The 18,252-nt window shown below is 44.7% G+C and overlaps 9 protein-coding genes across 9 annotated transcripts; 3 read left to right on the forward strand and 6 right to left on the reverse strand.

The window, feature by feature from the left end:
- Window positions 1-873: 873 nt before the first annotated feature.
- Window positions 874-1,136, forward strand: VTP01DRAFT_4900 (uncharacterized protein; the record flags this gene model as incomplete). The annotated part of the gene is made up of 2 exons (XM_069383633.1): window positions 874-1,024; window positions 1,090-1,136. The coding sequence occupies 2 exons, from the start codon at window positions 874-876 to the stop codon at window positions 1,134-1,136; spliced, it is 198 nt and encodes a 65-aa protein (XP_069244314.1).
- A 530-nt stretch (window positions 1,137-1,666) lies between these two features.
- VTP01DRAFT_4901 (uncharacterized protein) lies at window positions 1,667-2,513 on the forward strand (the record flags this gene model as incomplete). The annotated part of the gene is made up of 4 exons (XM_069383634.1): window positions 1,667-1,700; window positions 1,755-1,843; window positions 1,901-2,074; window positions 2,133-2,513. The coding sequence occupies 4 exons, from the start codon at window positions 1,667-1,669 to the stop codon at window positions 2,511-2,513; spliced, it is 678 nt and encodes a 225-aa protein (XP_069244315.1).
- Window positions 2,514-2,646: 133 nt separating this feature from the next.
- Window positions 2,647-6,475, reverse strand: VTP01DRAFT_4902 (uncharacterized protein; the record flags this gene model as incomplete). Its single annotated transcript, XM_069383635.1, has 6 exons — window positions 2,647-3,212; window positions 3,267-5,569; window positions 5,635-5,766; window positions 5,827-5,996; window positions 6,054-6,317; window positions 6,380-6,475. 6 exons carry the CDS (start codon window positions 6,473-6,475, stop codon window positions 2,647-2,649), a joined length of 3,531 nt encoding a protein of 1,176 aa, XP_069244316.1.
- A 395-nt stretch (window positions 6,476-6,870) lies between these two features.
- VTP01DRAFT_4903 (uncharacterized protein) lies at window positions 6,871-8,458 on the reverse strand (the record flags this gene model as incomplete). The annotated part of the gene is made up of 4 exons (XM_069383636.1): window positions 6,871-7,499; window positions 7,564-7,973; window positions 8,042-8,356; window positions 8,415-8,458. The coding sequence occupies 4 exons, from the start codon at window positions 8,456-8,458 to the stop codon at window positions 6,871-6,873; spliced, it is 1,398 nt and encodes a 465-aa protein (XP_069244317.1).
- Window positions 8,459-8,505: 47 nt separating this feature from the next.
- Window positions 8,506-8,792, reverse strand: VTP01DRAFT_4904 (uncharacterized protein; the record flags this gene model as incomplete). The annotated part of the gene is made up of 2 exons (XM_069383637.1): window positions 8,506-8,657; window positions 8,732-8,792. 2 exons carry the CDS (start codon window positions 8,790-8,792, stop codon window positions 8,506-8,508), a joined length of 213 nt encoding a protein of 70 aa, XP_069244318.1.
- A 1,672-nt stretch (window positions 8,793-10,464) lies between these two features.
- Window positions 10,465-11,082, forward strand: VTP01DRAFT_4905 (uncharacterized protein; the record flags this gene model as incomplete). The annotated part of the gene is made up of 2 exons (XM_069383638.1): window positions 10,465-10,506; window positions 10,573-11,082. 2 exons carry the CDS (start codon window positions 10,465-10,467, stop codon window positions 11,080-11,082), a joined length of 552 nt encoding a protein of 183 aa, XP_069244319.1.
- Window positions 11,083-12,567: 1,485 nt separating this feature from the next.
- Window positions 12,568-14,153, reverse strand: VTP01DRAFT_4906 (uncharacterized protein; the record flags this gene model as incomplete). Its single annotated transcript, XM_069383639.1, has 4 exons — window positions 12,568-13,332; window positions 13,400-13,648; window positions 13,726-13,925; window positions 13,991-14,153. The coding sequence occupies 4 exons, from the start codon at window positions 14,151-14,153 to the stop codon at window positions 12,568-12,570; spliced, it is 1,377 nt and encodes a 458-aa protein (XP_069244320.1).
- Window positions 14,154-14,320: 167 nt separating this feature from the next.
- On the reverse strand, window positions 14,321-16,106 carry VTP01DRAFT_4907 (uncharacterized protein; the record flags this gene model as incomplete). Its single annotated transcript, XM_069383640.1, has 6 exons — window positions 14,321-14,639; window positions 14,704-15,033; window positions 15,095-15,395; window positions 15,470-15,575; window positions 15,641-15,846; window positions 15,911-16,106. 6 exons carry the CDS (start codon window positions 16,104-16,106, stop codon window positions 14,321-14,323), a joined length of 1,458 nt encoding a protein of 485 aa, XP_069244321.1.
- Window positions 16,107-16,291: 185 nt separating this feature from the next.
- On the reverse strand, window positions 16,292-17,162 carry VTP01DRAFT_4908 (uncharacterized protein; the record flags this gene model as incomplete). The annotated part of the gene is made up of 2 exons (XM_069383641.1): window positions 16,292-16,385; window positions 17,014-17,162. 2 exons carry the CDS (start codon window positions 17,160-17,162, stop codon window positions 16,292-16,294), a joined length of 243 nt encoding a protein of 80 aa, XP_069244322.1.
- Window positions 17,163-18,252: the final 1,090 nt, after the last annotated feature.

Raw genomic sequence — 18,252 nt, forward strand, 5'->3', positions numbered from 1 at the left:
AAGAAATTTTCGGCTTGACGAAAGACCGTTTCTTAACGTAGGTTTGCCGGACATATCATTTACACAACCTATTTATGCTCCTGGTTTATAGGGATAACGATGCAATGTTTACAATCCAAATTTCAACGGATGGTTATGCGGTGCATTTCCAGTTGGCGCGAGCGGCAAAGAAGGCGAGTATAGACTTGAAACTGGAGGACTTCAGCATGTCAGAAAGCGAAGAATATTTTTCAGTATGCTCTATCGACCAGGCCGGAAGCATATTTTAACAACCCCTTAAGGTTACGGAGAAGATGGATACGAAATCAGGCGAGTGAATAGGAAAGAGTATAGCGCCTTTATTGGATGAAAGAATAGAACAAGAGCATTGCAAAAGATGAAGAAAGCGAATGGCATCGAGCAAATTGAATCAAGATTTCCGACTTGCAAGACTGCCAGCGTCAATATTTATAATGAATACGTTGCATATACTTTTCAGCACATGGATATATTATTTGCATCTTTATTCAAGTCAACATGCTAAAACAAGATTTCAAGATCTGCAAGGAAGACAAAGAGCTCAAGAAGAATTAGCGAACATCATCATTAATGGTAGAAAAAATACAATGCTGAAAAACGAAAAAACAGATCAAAAAACCGCAAAAAAAGAAAAAAATATCGACAAAAACGAAAAAATACAAGAATACAAACACTGTGGAAGGTAGAAACTATTGGACATCACTTTTTCATATGTATTTTAATCAATTCATCACAATTTATAGGATACCATGCCAGCCGATATCCGCGGTCCGTAGCACCTTGCTTGAAGAAAACAAACCTCACAAAGAGAAGAAATGGCAAAGAGTAAAAGGAGTCTCAACAGCAAAGGACAAAATGCCGCTGATTGTGTTTGGAGACGGTATGTTCGGAAAAGATGGAGTTAAAATCAAAGGACATGAAAACGGAATTGCCGGCATCCCATACAGAATGCTTAAACGGCGCGAGGAGCGAGAAGAGGCAGTTATTGTGACCATTAACGAATACCGTACCTCTCAAGTAAGGAACGACTAGCAAGTTACTAGTGACGAAAGCTAATATCAATCGACCTAGGTTTGTCATTCCTGTTTGGCGAGGAGCCTCCGCAATGTTACTACTGAGGATAACATCTCTCACCATGGCATCTTTGACTGTCAAAACTGCGGCATGCTGTGGAACAGAGATGTGAATGCCTCTAAGAATATGTATTATATCGCTTCAAGAGTCTGGCAAGGACTTGGCCGCCCGGAACCATTTGTCAGACCAACATCAAATCAACCCACCACTGCGAATGTGGGACCCGAAAAGGTTTAGGTTTTTGCGGTAAGCCTTGCAGTTCATCCTGGATTCTGAATATTATTGAGGTACTAATATTGAGACTGCTTCTCTTTAGATGACTCGGCAAGTAAAAGAGGATACAAGCCTATAATACCTGGATTTTTTACTGATTGACCCGGTTGGCATTGTTTGGAGCAACTGCACTATATGGCAAATTTGGTTTTCGTCGTCCTTAGATCGACAAGAATATTTATTAATTTGGTTCCAAAGGTTTAAATTTGTCTTGATTGTCGTGCAATTTGATGCTCCAAACGCCAACTGTTTTTAAATATGCAGTAGCTTCATTCATCCATTGTCATTTTTGCATAAAGTCATGGCAATCATTGAAGAGATCGTTTCAGAACAAGGTAACGATTCAGAACACAACTAGTGATCGAGGCTCCACTGAGTAGTGAGCATAGATACCAAGCAGACTGCGACCGCTCCTGAGCAAGACGAAGACGGCGATGTGTTTTACGACAGCAACGAGTACACTGCAGAGGAATTCGAGGTACATTGGTAGCTATGAGATCTGCAGACACTGAACATGTACCAACTATCATCCCAGGCAATGTCAAAGGAAGCACAAGAATATAAGCAAGCAGGAAACGAATTGTTTGCAAAAGCAAAGTACGAGGACGCTGTAGAAAAATATGAAAATGCACTGGTAGCGTGTCCCGCATCGCAGACCAAAGAACGAGCTATATATTTCGGTAACATTGCTGCATGCTACTTGAAACTCGTATGTATAACTGGATATGCTCGGATCGGATGCAAAGTCCTAATGCGATGCCATCCAGGGCAAATACAAGGACGCAAAAGATGCAGCCACTTCTGCTTTGAAACTTGATCCTAGCTACACCAAAGTGATCCTGCGACGAGCTCAAGCAAACGAAAAAATTGGAAGCTATACCTCATTATCGGATTCTCTCGAAGATTACAGAAAACTTGCAAAACAACCTGATTTGGATGTATATACCAAACGAGAATGCGCTCGCGCAGAAACCAGGCTGCCACCGCTGATAAAGTTGCAAATGGAGAAAGAAAAGGAAGAAATGATGGGCAAGCTAAAAGATCTCGGCAATACATTGCTGGGCAAGTTTGGACTCTCTACTGACAACTTTCAATTTCAACAAGACCCCAATACTGGTAGTTACAGTGTGAACTTTGTAAATAAATAAGCTATTGAAAAAGAAACAAGGATCGACGAACAAACAAAAATGCCTCAGCATACATTGAATACTCATCATACAAACAAACTATGTATAGATACTCCAGATTTGGGTAACTTAGAAAGCAAAAGTGGATCTTTGTTTACAGTCCTCCAGGACCTCTACCTGGAAACAGCTCTGGTGGCAAATTACCATGATGTTGTCTAAAGCCTAGTTCCATCTGCATAGATAATGGCATGTTTGGGGGCGGCATCAGACCTGGTGGAAGCGGTTGTTCATGCATCGGATGATGTGGAGGATGGAAAGAAGGTGGCGGTGGCGGTGGCGGTGGCCTGTTCATCGCTGGTTCTCCCATGCCGGATAAAAACGGCGGTGGAGGCGGCCTTGGATGATGATGCTGATGCTGATGGAATGGTGGAAGCTGCTGCGCTTGTGGATACTTTGGTGGCTGATGGATAGGGGGTTTGAACATATCGAAATGCTTAAAGTCACTTGGAGGTCGTATTGATGGGTCCATGGGATTGAGCTGCGGCTGCGGCTGCGGCTGCTGTTGTTGCTGCTGCTGAGGATGGGGCTGACCGCCTAGGATCTGCAGAATAGCCTTTTGCGACTCAGTTCGATCCTCTTGTCTAGCTGTGGTGTTACTGCGAGGACTGGCAGTATTCATACGCACGGACATAATGGCTGGGTCTTGGAACGGCAAAGGCGCTATAGATACGGGTTAGATCACAAGTAAGTATTTACGTTCTACCAATAACTTACAGTCATTGTTTGCCACTTCTTTTCCTCCTTGAGCTTCAGAACTAGCTGCGGCTTTGCGAAGAAATTCTCCAAAAAAGTGTCGCGCTTCTTCCTTGACATCCTTTTCTGTATTGGCATGCTGATATTCATCGGTATTGGCGTTAGGTTTTTGCATCAGGATTCTTTCTTGGCGTCTCGAAACCGCCATAGCTTCATTAGATATTTTCTCCTGTGATTCTGCAGCGCCGTGGATCTGCTGGCTATTTACAATGCTAGTTGGATCTTGATAGTTGTGCGCAGTATTTGCAGTGCTGTTGCTTCGCAGCTGTTTGGAGAAGGAATCTTCCTCTTCTTCAGACGGAGTATGTGGTTTGTTTGCAAATTGGGGCGAGTTGGACATTGCTCGGTTAAAGTGTTCGTCCCTCAATGGACCGAAACTAATCTTAACGTTCGGAAGCATGGCCCGGAAATCTTCTTGCATGGATCGCACCGTATCCTCTCGCATACGTCCCTCTTCGTTGTTTTGGCGATACAGATTCAAGCCTTGCATGCCGTTCTCGAGACTCTCCATAGCACGACTTTCCATACCAGGAGGAGGATGGACAAAGGTAGGACGCTGCATCATTGGAGCTTGTGGATGCTGCGGCGGTGGGCCAAAGAAACCAGGAGGCGGTCCCGGATTTCGCCGAGGCATCGGTGGAGTGCCAGAAGCATTAATATTGGGAGAAATACCATACACTGGTGGCGGAGGCGGAGGCGGAGGCGGTGCAGGTCGTCCGAAGCCATGGAACAGTCCGGATGCCTCCAACATGCGCTGGGAATGCTGCAAACGTCGAGCAGCAATGATATTGGGGTCCTGTCCAAAGAATGGATCAAAGGCTTGCTGCGATTGCCAACCCACTGGAACTCCTAATCCCGGTGGATGTCCATGAGGACCCATAGGAGGTCGACCTTGTCCTTCCATTGCATTGGGCAAATTGTTGATAGCTTGCGGAGGATGGTTGAACAATTGACGTTCAAGTCTTTCCGGTGATTCAAGTTCTTGATCATCCAGTGTATTCACACGATCCACCATCAGCATAGGAGAAGGAGCAAATTCGATGTGATCCTCTTCTTGTATCTTTTCTGATCTCTCCATCTCAAAGGCTTCATCGTTAACAAAGTCTTGGTCAAATCGAGGGTCTGATTCTGAGCCGATATCACTCTTCAAACTCGAGAGACCACCTTGAGCTTCATACAAATCGCTGCTATCCTCTTCGACTTGATCCATGAGCAGATCTCCTAGGATGTAATTGGCAAACGATGGCTGTTCAGTCGTATAGTCATTCTTTGAATCATCGCCTTGATCCCTTTCTTCAACAGTTATAGGTTGCATCTGACTACCATCGTTCTGATCATTTTGATGATCCTCAGCACTATCATCTGGCTTTGCAAATTCGACCGTTTCTTCCCGCTCTCTTTCCGGTTCTTCTTTATACTCTGTTTGAGGACGAACTTCGCTTCGTATATCTTCCATGACTTCCTTGTTTTCGGTAGTCTCCGCAGATTCCTCCACGTTTTCTGTCGATGAAGTCGATTCGGCTGGTGCTGGCGCCTGTGTTTCATCTTCAACGCTGTCAATCGAAGGTGCTTTCTTTCTAGTTTCCTCATCTTCTGTAGACTGCGATGCACCGACGTCAGCTGACATTTCCACAACTCTAGGTTTTTCGGATAACGTCTGGGACTCCTCTTGTTCTTGACGCTGGCGGGTTTTCTTGCTCTTCGCTTTGCTGGAAACAGCTTTGCCGGTACGTACACCTTCCTCGAACTCTTCTAATCGGACCATCTTGGATTTTAACTTCTTTTCCTTTTTCCGAGGAATGCTGGGTGAAGCATGTTTGGGTTTCTGAGGAGCTGCCGCCGCGTCAGAAAGGGAAGGTCCAAAATTAATCGGCGTTGTAGCGCTTTCCACACTGGACGCCATCGTCTGATTATTGACACCTCTGCCCCAAGAGGCAGCCGCGGGCAACGCCGGTTTATCATCCTTCTTCTGGATCGTAATAGCGTTCGCTGTAGGTCGTTGCTGTTGCTTTGGCGAAGGAGTCTTTGCAGCTGGCTCAGTTTCCGTTTCCATCTCCTCCGGTTCAGGCTCTTTCGCTACGGGCGGCGGCGGGGGGACAACCTTTGGAATCGGTGCCCAAGCCGATTTACGTACGGTAGATTCCGATTGCGAAGTTTCCGTCGACGACGAAGGTCGAATAGCTACCTTTTGCGCAGTAAGGACAGCCGCAGGCCGTTTGTTAGGATACGCTGGATTCGAAGTCGTAGTCGTATTCGCATGTTTTCTTAGCAATGCAATCAGTCTTGAGAATCCAAACATTAAACTGCGTTCTCCTTGCTTTCTACTTACCCAATGGCAACGTTCTCCTTATTGATACTGTCCACATCTTCGCCGGGTTCGTGTAAATACATACAATTTGGGTTCGTGCAGTTCATCTGTCTTAAATAATATGTGCAGTACTTCGTAGTACCGTACGATGCCCTTGAAATGTTTGGTTAGCGGACAATGTCGTGGGACTACACACTGCTAACAGATCACTACCTCACAGTTCTGCCATCAAAGACAGACCCATTGATTCCGGCAATAGCTTTCGCAGCATCCTCCTTTTTGGCATATGTCACATAGATACCGACCGAAGTTTGGCCATTGGCAGCTGCACGGCGGCTAACAACGAGTTTTGAAATCTTGCCATACTTTTTGAAAAACTCATTCTACATGGAATTGAGTCTGAGTATCTTGCATCAGCTGCCAATGTGTAAAATGCTTACGTCCGCGTTCGCGTACTTTGAGGGAAGCCCAAGAACATAGACGAGGTTCTTTTGGACAACCCTGACGTTGGAAAGCTGTCGTCGTTTGGGATCTTTCATCTCCTTCTGTTGGCGTTCTTTCTCCTTCTTTTCTTTCTTGATGCGGGCAATTTCATCAGCACTGACGGGAATAAACTCGACAATTTGATCGCTGTACATGCGACGACATGCTGGGCACCTTCCATTGAGATTGGTTTTTATATGGTGCCAGCAGAAGCGACAAATCTTTTACCGTGCAAGGGATTAGCAACGGGGTTACGTGTCAAAGCATTGACATCTGGTTTTACCTGGTAGCCACAAGGACACGGACGAAAATTGCGATCGGCAATGTCGAACTCCTCCATACAAAGAGGGCAGTCCAAATCATCGTCGTCCGAGACCATTATCTTTAACGTTACAGTAGCTTGTGAACACTTTGAACAGGGCGAAAGCAAAAGCACTGGTTTAGCGGAGTTGGGTTGCAAAAGTGTGGTTTCAGGCGGCCCACTTTCTAATTTTGCCTGCCTCTCCGCCATCCTGCCCCCTCTGCTCTTATGCAAGCTCGTTTGTTCCTATTCCAAACGTCTGCAAATTCGATTATTCTCTTTCAAAGACGAGATCCTCCATGATGATTACAAGAATAATGCTGGAGTAGACATTCGATTCCGCAAAACCATATATTGATCTCAATTTTGGATTTGGTTGAACCATGCAAGAAGATACTGTGATAAGCAAGCAATAGTGATCATTGGCCGGCAATCAGAGTGATTATTTTTATATATATTTTATTGTTTACTTTTTAAAAGCCGGTGTGGTAGCCAGGCACTTGAACAACTACTTCATCTACGTTAACTTCCTGGCAATCATCGTTGGGTACACCGCTTTCGTGAACCAGGCAAGCAAAATCTGTCTCATATTCCAAAGCAATCATGGGATGGTGCCAAACACCAGGGCTGTAGTTGATACCTTGAGTCGAGGAAGCAATGAACGCCTTGAGGGTGGAGAGGTCGGGTTGGCCGTTCTTATCGTTGAGAGCGACAACGACCAAGTAGCCTCGAGTTTTACCACTGTTCATAGGAATGAAAGCCTGGCTCGAGTAAGGATGGCGTTCAAGTAACTTGACCTTGAAAGGCAATTCCTTAGCAGGGCGGCAGTGATAAACGCACAAGTTAGTCTTTCCAGCATTCTGAGGGAAACCATTGATGACTTTAGCTGTGTGATGGTATTTTTCTGCAGTGCCCTGGTTAGCGCCTGTAACATTGTCCGATTGTGCCTGAATGACTTGGCCAAAGGGGGCATACTTTTCTGCCGTAAGAGGTTCGGCAACGATGCTTCGCTTGGGCACTGAGGGTGCAATGATGGGGAGTGTAGGGATGGAGGTAGCGCATTCTCGAACACCATACAAACGAACACGCTTCAGACCGCCATCTTAGATTCAAAAAGTTAGATATTTGACAGCAAAGCAAAGTAACAATGTGGGTATATAATTTACCTGGGATGATGGTAATACGGGCATGAGAGAAAACCTTGTCGGTATGCTTGGGATCAAAGTAAAAAAGACCGTGAGGACCGACACTTGATGGGTCAACCAGGGTAGACCACTGTGCGGAAGCATCCGGCACTTCCGCGTCGGTCAAAGCAGCTTCAAGCATAATTTTGTTTGGATAATTGCCCTTGTAATGGGATGTATCGATTTCTACCTTGAGAATACGACCTTTGTCACCTAAACGAATGACGACGTGGTCGCTGTGGTTAGGAGCTCTGGATCGCTTGGTTTCCCAGCCGTCGCCCATGTTGCTTCCACGTCCAGGCAAGAGCAAATTGCTTCCGGGAGTATAATGCTCGTTGCTTACATAAACAGCACGACCTCCATTGCCGACGTATGCCAAATCCAAGACAGCACTGTTACCAAAGAATATAATTAGAAGGCCGTCTTCGGCAATGTACTAGGTGACAAAGGCGCGACTCACGAAGGATCAGAAGGCCAGAGAGGTTTGACGTTGCCGTAGACACGGAAACGAGCGATACCACCGTCAGGGATGTTGTTGAGTCTCACGTGCGTGTAGACACCAGTTTCCTGGGCTAAAGCAAAAGCATTGTGGCACGATGGCGGCAGATCGACCTTGGGAAGGATCTCGACCCATTTCACTTTGTCGGATTGAATGTCTCCTTCAGGGCAGAAAGCTGCTTCGACGGAGGCTGCAGGAGCCTGATTGCCTGTGAAGTAGCTCGTGTCAATATCGAAGCCGCGGATCGAGCCAGCAAAACCCAATTTGATAATGCACCTGTTTATCTCAAGGTCAAACTTTCAGCGATAGCAACATTGGTGTATCCAGATATTACCAGTCATAGTTGGGATTGTGACGTTGTGACTCCCAACCATCCATCCATGCGCCGGTATCTGCAAAGATAGGTCCAAGTAAATAAGACGTTGCTACGATGCTGCTACTGCAGGTATTATCCACTTGCCTACAAATTTTCCGGGAGCGTGAACAGGAGGAGCTGGGTTGATCATATTGATAGCAGGAGCAAAGAACTCATTGGTAACTGCTACGATGGAGCTTCCAAGAGCAGAGCTAGCGAGGTCTAGAGGAACAGTGGAGGTTTTGTTTAGCCAAAGTGCGTGTTGACATGGATACGGCGTACCAATGATGAGTTACCTATGCAAGCTCCAAGTTCAGCGGTGATGTTGTTGTGATCTATGCGTCTATAGGATGCCATGGTATAAACAATGTAGTGAGAAGAAGAAAAAGCACACCGCAGAGAAGATACAGCTTTTATCTTTAATTCTACGTTGCACCCGCACCTCAAATATACCCTGTTGCGGAGAAAATAAGGTATAAGTCGGACCGTGGTGGGAAAGCTGACTGATGACCAAAATGGAAGTGAATCGGTACCCGGGCATGGAGACCAGGAACTGCCAAATCGTGGTACAAATGCACAGGTGTATTTGATGGCATGTCAAATCACGTTATGCAATGCGAGTACTGAAAAGTTTATGAAAAAAATGGTATGATGGATCGTTCTTGCGACAGTTCTAAACTGTCAAATCTTTCGTGATATCAACAGTATTTCTTCGAATACCTGTGTATGATTGTGCATGGATCCGTACGAAAGTCTAACATCAACGACGGAAGTTTTACAGATCAAACCTAAAATTGCTGTTATTATTAGAGACAGGTATAGTCGATGTCGCCATTACACTACACATACTTGCAACAGCCGGGTATGGATAGTGCTCCGAGTTTGCTCGCAAATGGGCTAGATGCTCCATATAGCGACGGAACATCAAGGTCTTCTCTTTACAAATTCTCTTCATGATATGAATTTTTTGTGTTTACCTCCCCGTTCCAAATAAATGCTCGTAACGGAAGAATAGTTGTACCCGGTGTATACTTTGCAGTTGATGTCTAAAGAAAAGGGTTACGTGATAGACGTAAGGACTCGGACGAATTATCCTTGGAGTTGGTCTCAGACAGATGAGTTACGAGAACTCGTCTGGATATTCGCAATGCTCGTAACACCATAAGTCGAGATGCTATATTTCCGCGCAAGTCACTGTCATCTATACTGGTCACTGTGCACGATTCCTTAACCATTGCTCGAGAAGAATATCTGGTGCAGCGTCAAGTTTATTTCCCTATGTGTTAATTGAGGAGATGAAGGGACGAAGTTTTGCTGTATAAGATTACATTAGTGCAGGTCTCTTTTCCTTTCTCGTTAATTGTGCGATTTGCAAAGTGTAACAAGCACAGCTCCATGTTAATTGCCATTGTTATTTTGAGCAGATTGGATATTTGGTGATGAAGGTTTACTGAAGCACCTGATAATCATTCTCTCGGCATTATAATATTAACAACGATACAGGAGATCATCAATCACACCACTCATAGGATAAATTAACTCTTCAAATGCATGGCAATTACAATGCCTCATCGATTCTGAAAAATACATAACGCTGTATTTGCTAAATGTTGTACTTTACAGTAAATATCAATCATCTAGTATCTGTTACTTAAGGGATTCCGAAACCAAGTCGCTTTCTGGTCAAAAATATGCAAATGAATATGGCTTTTCCTGCCAACATTCATTTGCCACATGTAGGCTAAGGATGAACAGACTTCTGCTGTTGCTTTTGATACCTTCAAATTTCTGGCAATAGGCGTTGCTACCAAAGGCCTTCCCGAAAACATAAGACATTCTCCCAGTCTGCATGTAAGCCGTTGTAGCTGTACCGAGCGACGACCCTTTATCTTTCTAATGCTGATTTCATTGTTCCTTGAAAGATACGGAGAGCGATCGATGCAAAGAATATGCTAGATTTCTTCCCGACTGGTGGTGTGTTACTCGTTTCTGCTCCTCCCGCTCTCCTTTCCTTGCCGCCCTGAGGCAGATGGGTGTTGTGCACGACAGCGTTCTTGCTGTTCTGGCGCAGGTAACCAAGCAACGCATTTGAGGTGTCGACAAGTGGATGATCTTATCGATTCTGTTCTCATGGCAGACGAGGATTCTTGTCTCGACGGCGACGTTCCTCTTCATTCTTTATCTGCGATCGCTCCACGTTGTTTACTTTACAGTTGGCGCCGTGTGGACTGCGATCGTTGCCAAGGTACTAAAACGGATAATTCGGCAACATCGGCCTGTGGCTACCAAAAAGAGTTACGGCATGCCATCTTCCCACTCTCAAGTCATTGCATTCTTCACCATCTATTTACACTGCATCCTTACCGCACAAGCACGCACTCTACTCAACACCGCACTTTTTTTGATAATCCATATCTTTGGACTTTCCGTTGTCTGGTCGCGGGTTCGTCTCGGACACCACACGAAGTCTCAGGTCGCTGTAGGCATCTTGATAGGTGCGTTGATAGGCTACCTGTGGTACATTGGATGGAAGGACTTCGTCGTCCAGTACGAGTCCGACCTTAGTCATACTTACCACGATGGAGATTTATTACATGTCATAGTGAGACTAGTAAATAACGCTGCTAGCCAGCAGACAAATAAATAAAATATATTTGGGCATCATTCCAGGGTAAACAAAGTACGAGTGTTCGTTGTATAGCGACTGCATATCTGTTGAACACAGGTTGCATTATGCATTTTGATTGTCATATGTTTGAGGTCCATACACTGCTCCAATGTATATGCGCACCAGGATTTTCTCAACCACTTCTTAAGATAACTTAGAACGTCCATCTTTTTTGTTCACTTCATAGGTCCTGAACGAACCTTCATGTTTGTTGAGCGCAGGATTGTTTGCTGTTCCAACAAAGTTGTTATTTGGAAATGGAGATGACGGTAGCAATAGCCACAGAAGCGTTTCAAACGCGACCATGATAGACTTTCAAAAGGAAGATCGTCTCTCTGTAACGACCGATATTGAACGTTCGGCCTCTAGAAACACATGAAAATAAATGTATGCCGCGGCACTAGTTGCCACTCGCAGCACACAAATTAGGAAAGGGGGCAAGTCTTTTGCTTGATGAAAAAGCAAGAGGGAAACCAGCCTGTAAGGACCAGAAGAGGAGACACGACGACGACGTGAAGAAAAGAGCTCTCGTGAGCATGCACGCATTGGAAAAGTCATGGCGTTTACATGACTTATGTTTATTCCTTCTTGAAAAGAAAAAAGCTGAAACTATGGCGATTGATCTTGACATTGAGTCAAGACAATGAGGTGTTAAAAACAACTGGAACTTTCGTTCCCTTGCCCCTTACCCCTTCGCCACCTTTCTCACGATGAGTGAGGCCAGTGGATCCCCCGTGCAAGTCTGGTGGCCAGCCTCGTTGCAAAGCCTGGCTCACCCACCGCAAGAAGGTCTCTGATCTTTTTTAATGAGCCAGAGGGTCCGAAAACCGCGGCACTTCAAAAGATAACCTGAAAATTCTTTTTACACCTGTTTATTTTTTTGTTTTCATGAGCTTGTGGTAACATTTTCGCATTTTGGCCTCTTTTTTGGTATCATATGAAAGCTGTGCTAATTTTATGACATGGGGTAGTTCAAAGATATTATTTAATGCGGAAAATTGATGTAGCTACGTCGTAGCAAAGTCTCGAAGGCGTCAAATTCGTTGACGTTCCTCGTAGGTGCGTCCATTTTGTCGGTCGAAGAATCGATTCTCTGGTGGAACAGGTGGTAGTAGTTTTTACTAGAACAGCATTCCAACTCGAGACATGCGCACCGAAACTGCACATTCCGCGCTTTCCTCTATTACAGTTGAGGTATCCCACCTTGAATATCCAAAGAGTCAGTAAATTAAGTAAATAATGAAGGGTTATACTATAGGCACCTAATTTGTATAGGTACGTTGAAGAGCTAAAGCATGCCAATTAAGACATGAATTTTCGACTCTGTCAAGGCTTTTCTATATGGATGCAATTAAACATGTATGGATAGCATGATGACAGTGACGGAAAATGCAATTATTCGTAAAGAAAAAGATAAAATAAAATTATATAGATTCAAATAATAAAAAGTGAATTGCCTCTTGTTTACATCAGCAGAACTGCAGCAGCAGAGAGCAGCGCAGCTGCCAAGGTGCTAGATGCAGTGAGGGAAACAGACGAAGACATTTGGAACGTAGTATCTGCATCAACTTGCACAGCCAAGTTCGGGCGAGGTTGAGTTTCATCCCAAGTGCAATTGGTCGGTGTGCTGTATGCGATGGACTCGCCCTTGGCGACGTTGCGCAACCAGTGGCGTTGATAATCACTGGAAGGTGCTGAGGGATTGACAACATTGACCATATCCTCGAGAAGAGCGTCGGCCATTGTCACGGCTTCTGCGAACCATCCATAACCACCAGATTGAGTCAAAATACCATCCTCACGGAAAATCGCGTTGTTTTGGACGAACTTGAATGAAGAAGAGCTGTTGATTTGGTAGTTTTTCAACACATCGTCGAGGGTGGTGGCAATGTAGGTTTCATCGATCATGATATCGACATCAGTGATAGCTTCCAAGAAAGCAGCAGCAGAGGACCACGAGGATGTGGACGAGTTGAACAAACGTCCGCCAGCATCTTGAGTCAGTTGAGCCTTGTAGTTAGCAGTGCTGACAGTCCAACTGGCAGTGTTGTTGTTGTATTGATCGGGAGCATTGTAGGTAGTCCATGCAACGAGAGGCTTTTCATTTTCGCTGTATCCGCTGGCAGCTTTGACGAGGTTGTTGTAGTTTGTGGTGATGTTGCTAAGAACTTGGTTCGCGAGGCCTTCAAGGTTGTAGAATGCAGCGTAATATCCGATCCAAGAGACACGCTTTTCGACAGGGAAAAATCAGTACTACGTTGGTAATACAGGTCTGCATTCCACTTAAGTAACTTACACCAAGAACGTCAGGTTCGTAGACAGTGGCGTCAGTGACAGTCTCGTTACTGTTCGAGCTGGATGAACTGTAAGGGTTTGCGCCGAATTGGATAGGAACAGTGTCGAGTTGAGAAGCTGCCAAGGTCGTGTTGGTGGCAGATAACTCAGTGACATTGTTTGCTGAATCTTGCTGGTACTTTTGGAAGCAAGGAGAAGTGACCATGGAGCCATCAGCGACAACGCGGACAGTGTCGGCTACACCAAGCATCTATGATATAAAGTTTCGTGTCACATGGTGAGTACTGAGTATGCAAAAATATGTGCAGCTAAGTAGGATAATCCTACCTCAAGATAGGGCACCACAGTAGTCTCCAGGACAGCAGCGTTGGTAACAGGAACTTGATAGATTTCGGTTCCGTTTGGAAGATTGGTCGGGTTCGGAGTACCGCATTGGACGAGGGCATATGTTTGCTGATTGCGCTGGTCGGTCACCAATTTATAATTGTTGTGATAATCGATCTTAAAGTACTGAGCATCGTCACCATCTAACATGATGTAGATCTATATAAGTATGTCTCATCTCGTACACTGGATTACTTTGGATACTTGCTTGTGTTGAGTTTCTCAGGGAAGTAATCAACAGTGGCATCATAGGTGGTAACGCATTGGCCATCGACGTAATTGGTAGCAGGAGGAGCAGCAGTAGCTTGCTGAGCAGCCAGAAGGACCATGCAGCTAGCGGCCGAGAGCGCCAAGCGTTGGAAACGGGCCATGATGATAGAGTAAAGAGAAGCGCTGCTGACAAACAAGATTGGGGTCACAGAGAAATTCAAGATGCTTTTGAATGCGTGGCTTTTGGTTACACAAAAGAAAAATGTGGAAAATAGTAAAAGATGCAAAGGTAATATACAATTATTATACTTTTCGTTTTTCTGTTTTTCTATATGGAGATGGTCTTGAAGATATTGAAGCCGCTGTTGGCTGTGCTTAATACACATCCAGGAATCTGCTTATGCCAGTGTAGTTCTTTGATCTCGTTTTGTCCCTGATGGACAAACAGCAATTGCGGCGGTACCTCGACACCGCTGCTTGTGAGGCGTCCTTCTTCTTCAGCATCAGGTTCCACAGAAAGATCCCACAAAGTCAGCTGGTCATCTGCACCCGAGACTGCGAGCACTGATTCCTCTGTGGGATGCCACTCGATCGAAGTAACTGGTGCATTGTGCCACTTGAATTTCGCTACCGGTGTGGGTGCATCGCTTTGATTTTTCGGTTAATTTAATCTGCGTATATGCAACGTTATCTGACTCCAAAACGACTCACCCCTTGAATTGTCGCAGATCCCAGACACTGAATGTGCCGTCATCGTGTCCACTTGCTAACAGATAGCTGGCCTTTTTGTTCCATGTAATAACATTGACATCTGATGTGCTCGCGTGCACTGAGACAGCTGCACGTCGTTTGTTTCGTGTATCCCAAATCTTTACAGTCTGATCAGCAGAGCATGATGCAAAGACACTGCGTTCTGTAGGTGACCACTGTAAATCTTCTACAGATGACTTGTGTTCTCGGAAAGGTTGTGAATCGGTCGTTACTCCAGATGGTGTCACTACCGAGCTGTAAATTAATCCTGCATTATCACCCGTCAGGATTCTATATATATGTGGCAGTTTAGTTTCAATCGTATCAGCATAATATCTAGTTCGGATTCTACCTTCCAACGTCAAGACCTGCCCAGTCCATGGCATAGCCTTCGTATCTACCATGGTTGTTGATGGTCGCAAAAGGTTTACTTGATTTTGGCAACGGCGTTCCGGGTGCATCCAAACTCATCATATAAGGTGTCAAATCAAAAATATGTACTTTGCCGGTCTCAGACCAAGTTGCTGCAATTTGCTTGTTTTGATGACGGGGCATCATCCGTAAACGGTTTACGCATCCATTGTGCGGGATCGATCTGTGTTCAAGTACTGGATCTTCATCCAAAGCATCAGGATCTTCCTCATCATCCGAGTCTATTGCAGTGGAACTAGCTTGTAAGCGCTATCCTGATAAAACCATCACTCTTCTCTTATGCTTCCTCGCTTACCAAACTGTTGAGTTTTATGCAATTGAGACAACTTCATAACCAGCACTTCGTTGTCGCGAGCACCAGGGACGGAGGTGCCTGCTGCGACGTAGGCTGTAGCTGGGAACTAACGACATAACGTTGTTAGATACCTCACCACATAGCACCGCGCCATTCAATATCCAAACTCACATTTTTGCGTTCCTCGCCAAGGGAGTCCTCAATGACATCGAAACTCAAGAACGGCGCCCGCACGTTCAGGTTGTGAAGCATGACATACACAGACTGGTCGGCTTCCAATGTCTCGCCTTCCTCCAAAGGCTGACCAGGCAAATACAAGCCAGGTTCCTGCTCGTCTTCGTCCTCGTCTTCTTCCATTTTTTCGTCGACGTCCATACCTGTATATTCGATATGATTAGCAAAAACAAGCAGCTAATTTGTAACTTCCCTCCATTTTAATACCATTTTCGTTGTCCATATCGTCGTCGTTGTCAGCGTCCTGTCCCTCGTCGCCAGACTCTTCTTCGAAATCGTCTTCCCAGGCATCTTCGAATTCGCCCATTTCGTTGTTCTCGATGTTCATAGTACGAGACCGGTCTGCCAAAGCAGCTGCCTTTGTAGTCTCTGAATCGTCGAAGGCTGCTTGACGTTTGGACATTTTGGATCGACCGAAGAGTTCCAAAAAAAAGGATTTTCTGCGCTTCAATTGAGCCACATTTTGGACAGCAGCCAAATGTCATGTCGGCCTTTACTTGGATGAACCTGTATGAGTCTGTTTAAGGTACAGGTATAGACAAGCATCATATATCCCAAGTTGTCAACACTATCGACCCATAAAGAGTATCAATATTCAGCCATGAAAAGCAAGACTACAGTGTCTCTGAGATACAGACTAAAGCTGCCAGAGCCTGCTCCGTGACCCTTATTGAATGTAGAACTGTGGACAAGACGCGTTGGAAAAGAAATAATTCTCTGCAACGAGGCAGCCCGTATTTTTTTCTTACAGGATATCAATGAACTGTCCATTGCTTGCATTCAAGTACGAATAGTAACGAAAGATGGATACGGAAACGGCAGATTGATAAACTCGGTTCGCAGTCTTTTGATACTACATCGTATCAATCGCACTAAAAGTCAACGGTGTTTTTAAGAGGTTAATGAACCACAAAACGGATAGAACGGAGCACCATCAGCAAACACATCCAACGTGCACGAAGGAAAATTGTTTTCTATGGAAAGAAAAAATATGGACTGCACATCCTGTACATCATTCAAATCGACGCCAAATAATATTTTAAAATAGCAAAATGGTACAAGTGTGAGCACGAAATTCTTTGGCGAACAACCGCTACTATTCGCATTTTCTAGGTAACTGCCGATGCCCAACGACATTCAGACAGATTCACATTAAAACTCAGCAGTCACCCGTCCGTTAAAAGGTTCACCAGCGCGCCCGCAATGAAGTTCCTTCCTTCGCTCATTCGTCGTTAAAGAGTAAGTACATCCATCCATCTATCCATCCGTCCAAGGATGCTCCATTTTGTGTACAATCCATATTTACAAACCTGCTAGTGAGAGATAAATGGAGAAAGAAGCGCCAGAGACGTCTCAAGGCCAAGAGAAGAAAGATGAGAGCCAGAAGCAAATAAGCTAATTGGCGTCTTTGGCCGTTTAACTCTGCAAGGAAAGCTGTCAACACGTTCAAGCAAACCATTGTCCACCGGTGCTTGCGCTCTTGTCACGTTACAAGTCAACTTTTACGTTCGCCCATAACTCGACATGCCAGTTCACTCTTTGTGGAATAAAACGAGCCTTATACAGTGCTACAAAACTAAATTGATCAGGATTTTATTCAGTCAGTCAATGTGGGCCAGTATTATTGCATTTGGATCACTACACTGAGAAATTGGGTCACGTAGCAAAATCGGGTCAGGCAAGCGAATCTTGCTCAGTCAACCAAATATGACAAAGTTAACGAACTGAGGCTACTTAGACTTGCCAACCATGAGATAAAGTCTGCAATTACACTGCATTGTTTTACAACCATGGACCGTAATATAATGGGACTAGGAAAATTTTTGAGTGGGTGATTCCGCGCATATAGAACTCCGAAAGTGGTGGTTTGAGAGTGAATATTTTCCATTACCCGTTATAACATCCTTTGTATAGAGAGCAGTAACCGTTTTCATTCATATGGCACAATATTGGCAATCCGCCTTGTCATCCAAATTAATGGCAATATAACTCTAATGGCTATTCAGTGCGAACGCCCACACAATGAAGCTTCTGCAGTGGGCAAAAGCAGTGCCTGTACGAATTGGTATTTCCTCATCCGATTCAAATGGTCTATTTATTGCACAGAGACTTCTGCTACCTAATTTGCCTGATCCAATCTTTAATTAACGCCAACAATTTTGGTCTTACATCTCAACTGTTCGCAGACTACATATCGATGGTGGATAATATGCCTTCCTTGTAAACGCAAGACAGCATTACTCTTTTCTTGCTCGATTCCCCCTTTTCATGCTTTCTCATATCTCTTTACCCTTCTACTATGCCCGAGCCTCCTTGCCCACCTCTTGTTTTATTCGTTCTACTCATTGGCCTTTGTGTATGCATTCTCTCTTCCACACAGAAACATCTTCTCCCACCCTTTTTTATGTCCTTTCAACGCTTAAGCAGCAACTACTTCATCCATATTATTCATCGGCCAGTATTTATATTTACATACGTCAAATGTGCTAATTTGCATGACTGACAAGATTCCAGAACCACAGAAAAAGGTACATTGTCCCTTAAATCCA

This window comes from Rhizomucor pusillus (assembly GCF_041956525.1).
Source record: "Rhizomucor pusillus strain CBS 183.67 unplaced genomic scaffold VTP01scaffold_2, whole genome shotgun sequence".
NCBI lineage: Eukaryota > Fungi > Mucoromycota > Mucoromycetes > Mucorales > Lichtheimiaceae > Rhizomucor > Rhizomucor pusillus.